At 33.6% G+C, this 15,000-nt stretch overlaps 1 protein-coding gene across 2 annotated transcripts in view; it reads left to right on the forward strand.

Moving 5' to 3' along the window:
* The window catches only part of LOC118446517 (uncharacterized), a 50,248-nt gene that overhangs the window by 22,558 nt on the left and 12,690 nt on the right, over window positions 1-15,000 (forward strand). For both annotated transcript variants that reach the window (XM_035877274.2, XM_035877266.2), the window contains exons 2-4: window positions 8,416-8,510; window positions 14,106-14,389; window positions 14,620-14,906. In XM_035877274.2, coding sequence (XP_035733167.2) covers window positions 8,416-8,510; window positions 14,106-14,389; window positions 14,620-14,906 — 666 coding nt within the window. The remainder of the gene's footprint in view (window positions 1-8,415; window positions 8,511-14,105; window positions 14,390-14,619; window positions 14,907-15,000) is intronic.

Below are 15,000 nucleotides of genomic sequence, written 5' to 3' on the forward strand. Positions count from 1 at the left end.
TTATCTGAACGAGATAGAGAGTCACAGTCCCTCTCGCTAAGCCAACGTTGGCACCAAGCTGCCACGAAAAAAATTACGAGTGGGAAGGGCCGTCGAGATACATACACATACATTTACAGATGTATATATATATATATATATATAAGCTCGAGCTCTGTTAGAGGGCACAAAATGAACGTTCGATGCGCTCGACGATAATGCCGAGCTTTCACGGCTGACTTCGATAATAATATCGCTTTAATGGCGATACCTTCGTCGAGTATTCGCAACAAACGTGATTCTCTCTGCATGACTGAAGTAATTACGTATATACAATAAAGGTGTATTTATATACATATATATATGCATAATAATAATAATAATATATTAATGTATGAATTAATTATTGATCTATTAGTATCGTATCATTTAACGAGAAATCGTTATCTGAAAAAAAGAAAGAAAAGAAAAGAAAGGAAAAGGAAAAGAACGAGAAGAAGAAAATATATAAAACGAGACAATTATTATACGCTTTAATTATTATCGTTGATGAATTAACACTACCAGCATGTTAGACTCGATTTAATCCGTGGTAATGAGGTGTAAGTATTATTAAGTACAGTGGTCAATGATAAAGCAATAAATTCAAAACTAACCCCCCCCCGACCTACCTCTTCTCTCTCTCTTTCTCTCTCTCTCTTCGCCTTTCACTTTCATTTCGGTCACCCTAACCGATTCTTTTTACTCTTTATTTTATTTTCTTCCTTTTCTTTTTTTTTTTTCTTTTTTGTATCGCATTATAAATCATCGTCGAGTTAATGGCGTGTGAATCTGATGAATCGCGACTGGTTAGCGAGTGTTTCGGCCTGGTAGAAAGCGAGTCGAGTCAATGGACGTTGATCTTTTCATTCGGCCAACAGCACAACGCGCCCGCTCTTTGGAATAATTTCTGGACGTACTGCAAAAGGGGGACGTATTGCATGCAAGTGAGAGAGAGAGAGAGAGATAGAGAGAGAGAGATAGAGAGAGAGAGAGAGAGAGGACACAATTGATTCTTAGAGTCGAATTTTTATTTCGGACCCTCCCTTACGAACGAATTCCACCACCCTCGTTTAAATGACCTTTTAATACGTCCATCCTTTCGATCATAATCGTCCATTAAATTTTCTATCAATTATACAGATAACTATCACGTTAAGGATTACATGTAGTTAACGAACGAATGAATGAATTAATTAATTATACAATCTTGAAAAGTAATAGATAACAGAAAACGAAATTGATAATGATGATTCGTTCAAATCAATGATCGAACGTGTGTATCTTTAACGTACGATATAGAATTAGAATGAATTGGTATTTATTAAAAATCTAAAAGGAAAAAAAAAAGGTGATTAGAAAGACTTCGTCAAATGTCCCATATCAATGAGACGCAGAAAATGTCAAAAAAACAAGAAAAAAGAAATGCAAGATGAAAAAAGATAAAGTCGATAAATTGGACGAAGAAAAGAAAGAGAAGCAAAAAAAAAAAAAAAGAAATTTCGCGAGGACTCAAAACGAGAAATATCATTTCTCGTTTCAATGTCAAAAGTAAGAAAAAAAATACAAAATCATATAAAATTAATTAATAAATTAAAAGAAAAATGTAAAATAAATTTTTATATTTTTATTCATTACAAAATATAAAATAATATTTGTAAAGATTTTCAGAATCAAAAAGAAAAGAAAAAAAAAAAAATAAAAAAGAAAACATTTCTCATATCGATGTATACACAAAAGTAAGAAAAGATACAAAGTCAGAAAATGAATTAGTAAATTAAAAAAAAAAAAAAAGAGAAAGAAAAAAAGGAAAAAAAAAATTGAAAATAAAGTAGAATAAAATTTATATATACTCGGTTACAAATGTCTACCTCGTTTTGATATATCCAAAAAATACAAAAAAAAAACAATATATATATATATATATATATATATACAAAACTAATATTGCAAAGATAATATATATATATACGTAAATACATATGTACGTACATAAGTATGTAGGCTATAAGAATTTCTTGAGAAGAAGTCAATACGTCAATATGTAGGACATGGGGTAAGGGTTTCAAAAGGTGCCAGTAGCATACGTCCCTGGTTTAGATGAGAGAGTAAAAGATAAGATAGAAAGAGAGAAATACGTACGGTCATTCAGAGGCAGAGCACGCAGACTCCGCTATGCCCTGGAGGCCCTTACGCACGAGAAGATACGCACATCCTGCTATGAAGGGAAGCCCATACCAAACGACCAACCGACCCTTCTTCTTTTATTCTTTTCTTTTCCTCTTTCCTCTTTCCTCTTTCCATTTCTTCTTCTTCTTTTACTTACTTTTTTTTTTCTCTTTTTTCATTTCTCCCACTCATCTCTCCCTCTCCCTCTCCTCTTACCATCACCTTCTCCTTCTTCTTTTTCACCTCCTCTTCCTCTCTCCTTTCTTACTTGCTTACTAGCTCGCTCGCTTGCTTGCTTGCTTTTGCTTGCTTTTGCTTGCTTGCTTGCTTGCCGGTTCTTCTTCCACCTCCTACTTTTGCTTCTACCATAGCTACTTCATCTTTCTTTTCCTCTCTCTCTCTCTCTCTCTCTCTCTCTCTCTCTCTCTTTCCATCTCTCTCTTTCTTTCCATCTCTCTCTTTCTCTTTCATCCCTTTTCTCTATCTACCGTGATGTGTGTCTGCCGTTAGGTGGTGCATGCTGTCTGGTTCATGCAGCTTCTGTCTCACCATCGACGAAGGAACTAATCTCGTGTGAGAAAGTTCCCGTTTATCGTTCAAGTCTATAGTCACAAGCTCTCTCTTAATGCCATTGGACTATTGGAACTTTTGTTACACGCCATGTAACATAATTACGATTGCATTTAAATACTTAATTATCGATTTTGAAGGATCGTATAAAGGATAATTTATTGTTTCAATCGACGTAAGTTTTATTTCGTAAAATGAAAGAAAAGAAAAGAAAAGAAAAAAAAGAAAATAATAAAAAAAAATAAAAGAAAGAGGAAACAAACATTTCAAAACTTGACGCATACATGCGTATAATACACGCTAAATTCAATTGATAATTAGTAATGAATGGATATGGAACGTAATATTAGTTAAACGTGTTCTAACGATAAAGGATCGTTTTCGATGATGGTTCTGAACTCGAATAGATATTGAAAAAAAAAAAAAAAAAAAAAAAAAAAAGAAAAAAAATTTCTTTTGTTAAAAACTCTTTTTGCAATATACCGTGTAACTTGGATATTCATGATTTATTTATTCCATAAGAATGAAAAGAAATATATTCGATTGATTATAATACACATGCTTCTCTGTTTTTTTTTTCTTTCTTTCTTTCTTTCTTTCTTTCTTTCTTTCTTCGTCTCTTCTTTTTCTTGTTTTCTTTTTCTTTCATGATTATCCGAGAATTTGCTATTAATAGAAAATACTTTTTTATTCGTTTGCCGTACGTAGTCCAATACGATGGTCTTTCTCCTTTTTAGTGTGCCATTGTCCTCTAAAGAACTTCTGTTCTAACAATAAATCTAACAGAAAAGAAATTCTTGGCTTTGATCCAACGTTCTAACGATATATATATATATATATATATACACACACACACACACACACACACACACACACACACACACATACTATACGTTAAAAGGGAAATTTATCAGGGACATTTATCAGATTTCCTATTTCTAATATTATTAATCTATTATTATATATTTATGATCTATAGAGAGAGAGAGAGAGAGAGAGAGAGAACAAATGAAAAATTTCTTAAATCATTTTAAGAAATCATGTTATATCGAACAATGTAAGAAGTCATGTTAGATCGAACAATGTAAGAAAATCTTAAAGATTGTCTCGGACTCTAACTGTACGAGAATTAGATCATGCGATGGAATGCAAGAGATCAACTTTACAAATGGCACATATATATATATATATATATATATATATATATATATATACATATATTAGTATACTGAATATCATACTTGCAATTCGTTTTTGTTATCGAAACATCGTAAATAAAATCCATCGAGCGTGTTTTGTCTGTCGTTAAATTTTTCCCCGTTTCTCTCTTTCTTTCTCCAGAAGAAACATTAAATAAATGAAAGGATCGTACGATCGTAAAAACATATTTCCGATAATAAGAATATCCTGAAGGAAAACTTTTATGTGATATTTAAAAAAAAAAATAAAAAAAAAATGATCCCTTTCATATCATAGATATATATCAGGTACGTTATAATATCGTCGTCGTATTGTCCTTTAGAAAAATCCCATTGTAAGGGATGTTTCTCTCTCTCTCTCTCCTTCCCTTTCCTCTCTCTTTACATTCCCTGTACACTCCCACCTCCCTCTCCTCTCCTCGATGAACAATGAAATATTATTGTCAAATCTACGTCCAATTTTTTTCTTTTCTTTTTTTCTTTTTTTCTTTTTCTTTTTTTTTTTTTTTTTTTTAATGGGATTCGCTTACCTCCTACGAGCCAAATTGATATCTTAACTAGTAGGCACGTGGCCGCCTTTCAAGTGTATTGTATTATATTACATACTTATTAACAATAGAGCAAAACGGAAACGCACAGTCAGAGAAATACAAAGAGAGAGAGAGAAAGAGAGAGACAGAGAGATCAATTATTATTACTACCATTGCAGTTGGCAATATGCTGACTACTGGTAATATGTCTTTATCGAGCATCTTCGTTCGAACAAAAAGAGAAAGAGAAAGACAGACAGAGAGAGAGAGGGGGAAAGAGATCTCGATATGGAATGAAAGGGTTATAACAAATGTTGTAGAGGACCCCGACCGCGTGCCAATCATTAATATATAACCGTTGGATTACGTACAATATATACATATATGTTGGGATCGTTAAGAGAACGTCATCGAGTCGTATTAATGGAGTAACATGCTGTCTATAGCGTGGAGGTAGTGTTATTAAAGAGAGAGAGAGAGAGAGAGAAAGAAAGGGTAAACTTAGTAAAAGAAGGGAAAGAAGAAAAGGAGACAAAAGCAAATAAATAAAAGTAGAACTGAAATTTGAAAAAAAAAAAAAAGAAGAAAAAAAGAAAAAAAAGCACCCCAAAGTCTTTCTCCCTTATTACCCCCTCCCCCGTCTTACCCCATCCCTCCCTCACTCTTTCTCTTTCTATCTTTCTCTCTCTCTTTCTCTCTGATTTGTCGTCTCATTTCATTTCAATTTACAATTGATTTCTGTTCCTGACTGAGAAAGGAACAAAATTCTCTTCATTGTTCTCTTTCTCTCTCTCTCTCTCTCTCTCTCTCTCTCTCTCTCTCTCTTCTTCTCTGGCTTCTTCCTTTTTCTCTGGCTTTAAACGCCACAAAGGATCGTGTTTTTCTCGCTGCAGGACTTCGAGACGAGTCTTCGGAGTAGGAGCAACCAGCAACCAGCAGCAGCAGCTGTTTGCTGCTGTTGCTGTTGCTGGTTGCTGTTGCTCACTACTGCCGTAGGGCCCCGCAACCGACCGACAGACCGACCGACCGACCGACCGACCGATCGACTGGGAGAATGGTGGGTCCCTGTATCTTAGCTTGAAGTAGCGGTGGGGATTTTAGAAAGACTGTGGGGGCCTGATAATGATGATGGTGGTGGTAGTAGTAGTAGTAGTAGTAGTAGTAGTAGTAGTAGTAGTAGTAGTAGTAATACTGGTGGTGGTGGTAATAGTGATGATGAGGAGGAGTAGGAGTAGGAGTAGAAGGTGGAAGAAGAGGAGGAGGGGATACTATACGCTCCCTATATCGTTTCGTTTGACCGTTCCTTTTCTACCCAATTAAATATGCAAGAATGGAATCGTTCTTCCTCACCCCACCTTACCCTCACCCCATCCCTAATCCCCAACCCCAACTCCTCCATCCTTTCTCGAAAGATTTCGACGAATGCGAGGGCGTGGCGAAAGAGACCTTGTCTCTCTTTCTTCGCCCTTCTGAATCGTACTTATTTCGTACGGTAAGAGTTGGGAAAGAATGAAAGAGAGAGAGAGAGAGAGAGAGAGAATTCTAATATCCACCCAACTTCAACCCACCCAACTTCAACCCACCCATTCCCCGGAACCGATCGGATTTCTTTCGCGTATCTTTCGCCCTTTTCGCTTTGTTCAATGCCCTTGTCCTTCGTCGGGAATCGACTGATATTGATCTCCTCTCCCTCTTCATGGCCAAACAAACGATTTGTTTTTCTTTTTTCTTTCTTTCGAATCATTAACATGTAATACTAATTTCTGTGTTTGCTTTTCTTTTCTTTTTTCTTTTTTTTTTTCTTTTTTTTAGGATAAATATTATATTTATCGATCGGTAAATCGGTAAATCGGTAAGAGTTCGATTTACAAAGGGGATGATGGGGATTATGATGGATGGTTGGGGATTATGGGATTCTTTTTATTCCGTTTAAGGATATTTTGAATATGTATATATAAGAGAGCAATAATAATCGATGTCTATAATCCGTTTGCCGATCGTAGAATTATTCAGCTGTAGAACGTTTGAATTCTTGGAAACTGAATTCCATCGGGGGATGGGGAGGGGGTATGGAGAGGGATGAGGCGAAAGAAAATAAGAAAAGAGATAAGAAAAAAGAAAAGAGAAAGAAAAAGTAAAAAAGAATGGAAAAAAAAAAAGAAAAAGATATGGGAAAGCACAAGTCCTCTTTATCTCTCGTATCGGTAGGATTCCACCAGTCACATCAGTTGTGGATTAACGTCTCAATAAGAGAGAGAAAGAGAAACAGAGATAGATGATAGAGAGAGAAAGAGAGAGAGGAGAGAGAGAAAGAGAAAAAGAGAGAGAGAGAGAAGCAGCAGTCTAGCCACGAGTGATTTAATCTTGTATGCAAACGGATATATACTGACTCTCTGTAATGCGCCTCGGTGATGCTTCTTCATGGTATGCAAAAAAATTTCGATGCTTCGTGTATTACGCCATGATGTGCTTTTATGTATGTATGTATGTAGATGTCAAAGATGTATATATATATATATATATATGCATATATATTTGAATTTCACGCCATCGATCACTCGACGAGAATCAATTCATTGATTTTATCGAGACGCGAGTTTTTATTTTTTTTATTTTTTTTTTATTTTTGGAGAATGTTCAATTTTCTTTCTCTTTCTCTTTTTCTTTTTCTTTTTTCTTTTTTTCTCTTTTTTCGCAATATTTAATGACGAAGTAACATTTCGAATATTCGTTAAGTTCGTTCGTGACTTATGAAAAGTTTTCAATTTGAAAAAGAAAAAAAAATAAGAAATAAATAAATAAATAAAAGAAAAAAGGTACCGCCGATATTATTTATTTCACGATGAAGAATATTAAAAATATTTTCAATAAAAGATAATAATACCAGTGTCCATTCGTAACGAATATAAATTTTTAATGAAACATTTCGACGTTACTCATTTTTTTGCCAGTCGATTGCATTCGATTTATCGACTTTATTTATTTATTTATTTATTTATTTATTTATTTCTATAATTCTTCAACAATAATAACACGCTATAAAGTTAGACGTACAAAAGTTGAAAAGTATATTGTAAAAATCAATCGAATCACAAAGAAAAAAAAAGAGAAAAAAAAAAGAAAAAAGAGAAGAAAAAAAAAGAGAAAAAAAAAAGAAAAAAGAGAAGAAAAAAAAAAAGAGAAAAAGTAAATGGAAAGAAAAGAATTATAAATATATTCTGCGATGTGTAATAGTAGGTAATGTGTGTACGTGAAAGAGAAACGCGTGGGTAAAGAGAGAGAGAGAGAGAGAGAGAGAGAGAGAGAGAGAGAGAGAGAGAGAGAGAGAGAGAGAGAGAGAGAAAGGTTTTGGAGGGTTTAGAAGGTGGGAGAGGGGGAAACGTTAAAGACTAGTAACTCGAGACTCTTGTGCGAGCGAAGCATTTAACCGCTGACCGTAAACAGAAAAAGAGAGAAGGGTGTGGTAAGACGACGAGGATTAAAAGGGGCAGGGGAGGGGAAGACGTGGTGAAGGGGTGAAATTGGTTGGTTGGTTGGTTGGTTGGTTGGTTGGTCGGTCGGTGGTAGAAATGAGTCCCTGGGTTTCTTCTATTCTTCTAAGGGCGTTAATTACGCGGTCCGTACTTACTTTTACTTTATCCCTGTACCTTTATCCCTTCTTAACGATTTCCATTGTCGTAAAAGGGAATCGTTTGTAGAGTTAGTAGAAGGAATAACGGATTACACATATGTATACATATCCCTTCGTATGTACGTTAGATTATTATTATTATTATTATTATTATTATTATTATTATTATTATTATTATTATTATTATTATTATTATTATTATTATTATTATTATTATTATCATTATTGCTGTTGTTCTTGATGTTGTTGTTGTTGTTATTGTTGTCTTATTGTTTTTGTCTTTCCTTTTATTTTTCAGATACGTCGTACGAGAAAGCTTGCCGAAGAGGAAGTGCACCGGCTACGCCGGTACTCGGAGGACGGCCCTTGGATGTTACACCAAATAGGATCGTCGTAAGTGCCTCGTATATTTTTTGTCTTCTTTTTTTATTCGTTAAAAAAAAAAAAATAAAATAAAGAAAAAAATAATAATAAGAATTTTTTATAATTTTTTTTCTCTTTTTCTTTTTCTTTTACACTTAATCTTTTACGAACATCGTAACAAAGCCGATAGGATCGTTCGATTAGATCGTTCAATACCTATTCATATAGGACCAATTGTGATTTTTTTAAAAGATGTTTCTAACGGTATGAAAAAAATTGGAAAAAAAAAATGAATAAAAAAGAAAAAAAATAAGAAAAAAAAAATAAATAAATAAATAAAAAGAAAAAGATAAAAGGAATTGACGAGCGAGAATGATTTTCCCGCGACAACTCGATCGATAAGGTAGGACTCTTGAGTGACGGTAAAAATTTCGCGCCAAAATTTTTGTCATCGTTTTACACGCACAATCTCTTTCGTAAATGTAATCGTTTATTTTTTTTTTTTTTTTTTTTTTTTTATTTATTTCTTTTTTTCTTTTTTTGTTAAACGAGAAGATTTTAAATCTATACCATATATCGTAGGCATTTAAAGAAGGAAGCTTTATGTAACAATATTGTTAAAAAAAAAAAAAAAAAAAGAAAAATAGAAAAGAAGGAAAGTTGGAACGATCTTGGCGATCGTAAATCGTTGATAGTTCGAGATCGAAAGTGAATTTACATGACGATAAGTAATATCGCGATGAATATATGAAAGTAATAGCATAGTAACAGTGGTCAATAGTAGTGGTAATAGTAGTAGTAGTAATAATAGTAGTAATAGTAAGTAGGTAGGGGCGTTCGAAAAGGTTCTCCCTTTCGACTTTATCTACCTGCTGCGATTTTATCGCGTACTAGAACGTATATATACTCGGCTTGAATGCAAAAGCAGACGACGCAATACAGAAAATATCGATCCGGTCTCTTCGTTTAACCGGCAGGTGTTCTCAAATCCCACGTGATAGTTTTCTTTTCTAAAGCTTTTCGTGTGTATGCTTTAAACACAATGATATACACGCTCGTTACACAAAAACACATATACCCATGTACACGTATATGCGTGCATATATGTTTTATATGGATACACATGTGTATTACACGTTAGATAATCGAGTCAGATGCAATTAAATAAATCAAAATTGATTTTCTGCAAGGATTCACGACTTGTAATGATATATAAAAGAGAAAAATAAGAAAGAGGGAAAGAGAGAGAGTCAGAGAGAGCCAGAGAGAGACAGAGAGAGAGAGAGAGAGAGAGAGAGAGAGAATAAAAATTTGTAAGAAAATGGTTAGATATATATATATATCAATCGAAAAAAAAAAGATAAAATTTGATGGTACGGGAGGAACTTGAGAACCCTTCGAAGACGTTTTTGTCCTTCTTACCTACCCGATGTGGTGTTGCCGATGGTGGTGCGAGCTTGAACGACACGTTGGTCGTGGTAAAAAGAGAAAGAGAGAGAGAGAAAGAGAGAGAGAGAGAGAGAGAGAGAGTGAGAGAGTGAGAGTGTAGAGGGGGGGGGCGAGAAAGAGAGAAAGAAAGAAAGAAAGAAAAAGAAGAGGAGAGAAAGAGGAAGACGAAGAAGAAGAAGAAGAAGGAGACGTAGACGAGGGGATTTGAGAGGAGACCAGGGGGTTGAGCCGTTTTGCTTCACCTGAATACAGGGGCAGGCTTTTCGGTCGTAGTCCGGTACAAAGGTGCGCCCTAAGGATCCCTTGACTTCGAACTACCCGGATGAGCAACATCTGCGCCAGTCGACGAACAGATTTTGCCGCGAAATCATCTCCTCTCTTTAAATATATCATATATATACATATATATATATATATGTATATATCTTTTTTTTCTTTTTTCCTTTTTTCGGTATCATGTAAATATTTTTAACAATCGTCATATTTTTTTACCGAACCTAAATAACAATCTATCTCCCTTTTTTTTTCTCTCTTATTTGGATTTGATGTTAATGTTGATGTTGTTGTTGTTGTTGTTGTTGTTGTTATTGTTGTTATTGTTGTTGTTTCTGTGCGTGTTTCCTTTTTTTTTTCTGTAAAAATATGTGTCGTGTTATCGTCATCATTATAAAAGTGAAAATAATTCTTTTTAATTCGAATTTCAAATATCACGAAATAGAGAAATGAAAGGAATCTTTATTTCGCAATTATATTCTATGTTATATTTGTTTGTACTTTTTTTTTTTTTTTCTTTATTTTTTTTTTTTTACTTAAGAACTTCTCTACGACTTTATCGGCTCAATTGTGATGGTGATAGTAATAATAATATTTCTCGTGAAAGCAACGTAATCGATTAGAAAGACGTCGGAAGTTTTACTTTAATTTTGTGTAATATGAATTGCATTAAAAGAAGTCAATTGTTCCGCGTTTCGTACGTATTTCTCGATGTAAAACTTACGTATAAACGTACACTCATGCGCAAAAGTTTCCTTTCGATCTGTCGATTACTGACTTCGTTGAAACGAATGATAATGATAAAAATCTGTATGAATCGAAGACGTTAGACGTTAGACGTTAGAGACATACATATTTTAAGATGATCGTAATCTTGTGAAAAAAAAAAAAAAAAAAAAGAAATATCTACCAATCGTGTAAGACCGTAAGAATTTAAAGCCCTTACCATAGTTTAAATCACCAAGGTTTAGGTCCCCCTTGATCATCGTCGTTCTCGTCGTCCTCGTCGTCTTATATCCCCAACCTCACCCCAATCGCCCCTCCCCCCCTTGTCCTTCTTCTTCTACCAAATTCAAAGAGGGATACAGCAGTATACCTGAGAAAAAGCAGCGATATCCGAAGAAACGTTGAGACCGATTTTATTTTAAATATCCTCGAAAAATTTACTTCTAGTTTTTGTCCTACTCGAAACAAAATTCTCTACTCGAAATAAAATTTGTAAACGTTAAAGTCAAATATTTATTTATTTTGTTTGTTTTTTTTTTTTTCTTTTCTTTTTTTTTTCCTTTTCTTTCATAAATTTTCTCATGATTAATTTTCTTCTTTCTTCTTTTTTTTTTTTTTTTTTTTTTTTTTTTTCTTTGTTTTTCGAATAAAACTAATCTCCTCCATATCTATTTTCGAAGATAAATTTCCATTAATTAATTTTCCATGCTTACGCTAAGGATACGACGAAATTCCATGACACGTAATTGCGATTAACGAGCTCTATCCTTCTCCTTTTTCTTTCTTTCTCTCTCTCTCTCCCTCCCTCTCTCTCTCTCTCTCTCTCTCTTTCTCTCTCGTGTGTACGTTTTGACATTGAAAGAAGAGAAAGAAAGAAGAAGACTGAAAGAGAAAATGAGAGAGAGAGAAAGAGAGAAGAGACTTTTTATCGCTTGTACGTACACGTGCACGATAAGGCGGGAGATTTTATACTACGTCGAGAAAGAGACGAATAAACCAGAAAGAAGTTCGCAGTTCGTCCAGGGGAAAAGAACTTGAGAGCTCTCTCAAATCCAATTGACATTCAAATCAAATATTTCTCAATGTGTTAAATAATAGAGAATATTATACGTACGTTTAAAAAAAAAAAAGAGAGAAAAAAAAGAAAAAAAAAAAAGAAACAATTTCATTTCATTGTACGTCGAAGTGTTTTCGTTGGATTAATCATTTTCGAAAGATTGGTATATAATAAATCTTTTATCGATGTGAGTCAGTGTCGATGCGATTGCGACGATAACTTTAACTTCGTATTTTCCTCTCTGTCTCTCTCTCTCTCTCTCTCTCTCTCTCTCTCTCTCTCTCTCTCTCTATCACTCTATCTCTCTATCTCTTTCTTTCTTTGCAGAGAGTGAAGTTTTGTTGTTAGTATTAAGTCAGAGATGATACGACGTTGCTCGATGCGTGTACGCGTGTGTTATTAGTTATTTGTAGTGTGGACTAAAAGGAAAAAAAAAAAAAAAAAAAAATATGGTGCATTAGAATAACTCGAAGAAATATTTGGTGAATTTTAAAAAGAATTGAAAAACACGTAAAGAAAATTAAAGAAAAGGAGTTGCATCAAGTTGCGTCGAACATTGAAAATAGAAAAGAAATAAGAAAAGTATATAAATAAATAAATAAATAAATAAATAAATAAATACGATGAAAAGAATTTTTTGTACGTTGGAAAAATCAGTTCCTATTTTCTTCGTGAATGGAACAAGATGGTGGAAAGAAATTTAACGATTTTCCACGTAAATGTACACCTTTGGGATGTAGTAGAAACTTAGACGAGAACATCTGCCGAACTTTCTCACGTATCGTCGTTCGTTCTAACTTGAACACGACGAAAAGGAGTGTCTTTATTATTCGCGCGTTCATGAAGAAAAGAAAAATGTGCGTGAAAGCTGTCGAGGAGAACGAGGACGACAAGGTCGTCAACATGATCATCAACTATTTCTCCGGCAGGGTAAATAAATTTCCTTGAACAAAAGAACGAAAAAAAAATAAAAATAAAAGAAAAAAGAAAAAGAAAATAATATATATATATATATGTGTGTGTGTGTGCGTGTATATATCGAAATATCGAAATAAAGAAGAACTAAAAAAGGAACTATGTAAAAATAATTATTTATATATTTCGAAAAAGAAAAAAGAAAGATCGATTGAAAATTTTGTCGTTGGTGTTTGATAAATCGTTCGATTTACTCTTTTTTTTTTTTTTTTTTTTTTTTTTTTTCTTTTTTTTTTTTTTTTTTTTTTTTAATGATTCATCGACGCTTTAAATATTGCTAAAAAAAAAAATAAAAATCTCAAAATACATTACCAACCCCCACGCCCGCCCCTTCTCCTCCCCAAGTACTGTCGTCGTTGAACTCTCATTGACAGTTTTTGTAGAGGATTTTTTTTTTTTTTTTTTTTTTTTTTTTTTAACGAAAAAAAATTTGCTATCGTAGCAAAAGGAATCCTAGATCGAAGATTCGTGAATAAGACGAAATGCGAGAGATGTTCATTTGGTATGTACGTCACTGGTCGCTTCTGCACGTGCAGAAGCCTTCGAATATCAACCATTGGAAATACCTTTCACCCGAGCAATGTCACTAAAGATTCTCGATATCGTTTGGTGCCAGGATATTCCAGTCGACGATTTTCGCTCGCGGAACGAATACGTACAAAATCGAAATTGCTCACTTCCGGATACCTATCATCGTATCTTCTATCAAAACTTTTATGAAATCTTTACGTTTCTCTGTGGTAAACAGTTTTAAAAATTGACTAAGAGATCGTCGATCATATCGAAAAATAATCATTTCAAATATTATTAATAATATAATAATATATATATATATTTATTTATTTATTTATTAAAAGTAAGAAAATTAAATAAATAAAAGAAAAAAAAAGAAGAATAGATATAAATGAGAATTGGTAAGAAGATGATTTTGTTTTATTTGTAATATAAATTTTTTTTTTTTTTTTTTCCCTAATATAAATTCATCGATAAGTCGAAGTAATTATCTTTGCTTAAAATACGATGTAATAAAATGAATACTTTGCTTTTTTTTTTTTTTCTTTTTCTTTTGGTTTCTTCTTATTTGTTTACTTTATATTGTTACTCATTATCATTTCATCTTTTGTTTGCTCTTCTAATTTTTTCAGAACTTCTTCTCAAAGAGATCGTTCCGATCGAATCCTTTAAAAAGGACGAAGAGCGTGACTAAGCTCGAACGACAAAAACAACGTGGCGCCGGTCTACGGGGTTGTCGTTCGCACGAATCCCTCCTTTGCGGGCAGGCCGTGACCTCGATGGACCTCGCTGCTGTGACGCCGCTTCATCCGAGCCTCCTTGGTAGACCTCATTGCTTCCAGGTCACACCCAGTACCGGTGCACCAAAGTATTTCAGTTGTAGAACGGCACACGAACGGGACCAGTGGTTACACAGGTTTTATATATATATATATATATTTTTTTTGTTTGTTTGTTCGTTCGTTCGTTCGTTCGTTTTTTTATTTGTTTATTCATTCGTTAGTTTCCACTTTATCTCTTTGTCATTAAAATTATCTTAACAAATTTTCTTTTTATTATATATTCTCATTCGAATGTCCTTACTTAAGAATATCTCTTGACACTGTCTAAACGATATTATTGATTATTTTGTAAAAAAAAAAATAGTTTGAGGAAGTCCGTACAACCGGATGCGGAACAAACTAGAAGAACGGACAATTCCTTACAAATTTGGTTACTCGAAGCCAAAGGTGTACCGGCTAAGAAACGTTATTTCTGCGAGGTCTGTCTCGACAGTACGCTTTATGCACGAACAACTGCCAAGCTTAAAGCAGATTTGTGCTTTTGGGGTGAACACTTTGATTTTCATCATCTTCCATCTGTCAATACGATTCAAGTTAATTTATACAGAGAGGCCGACAGGAAAAAGAAAAGAGACAAAAACGTTCTAATTGGTAAGTCCTGATATTATTTCATCTTATCTATTTTATCTACGCCTTTTCTGTTTTAACAATAATAATAATAATAATAATAATAATAATAATAATA

Source organism: Vespa mandarinia, chromosome 8, assembly GCF_050613455.1.
Source record: "Vespa mandarinia isolate Hongniang chromosome 8, ASM5061345v1, whole genome shotgun sequence".
Classification (NCBI taxonomy): Eukaryota; Metazoa; Arthropoda; class Insecta; order Hymenoptera; family Vespidae; genus Vespa; species Vespa mandarinia.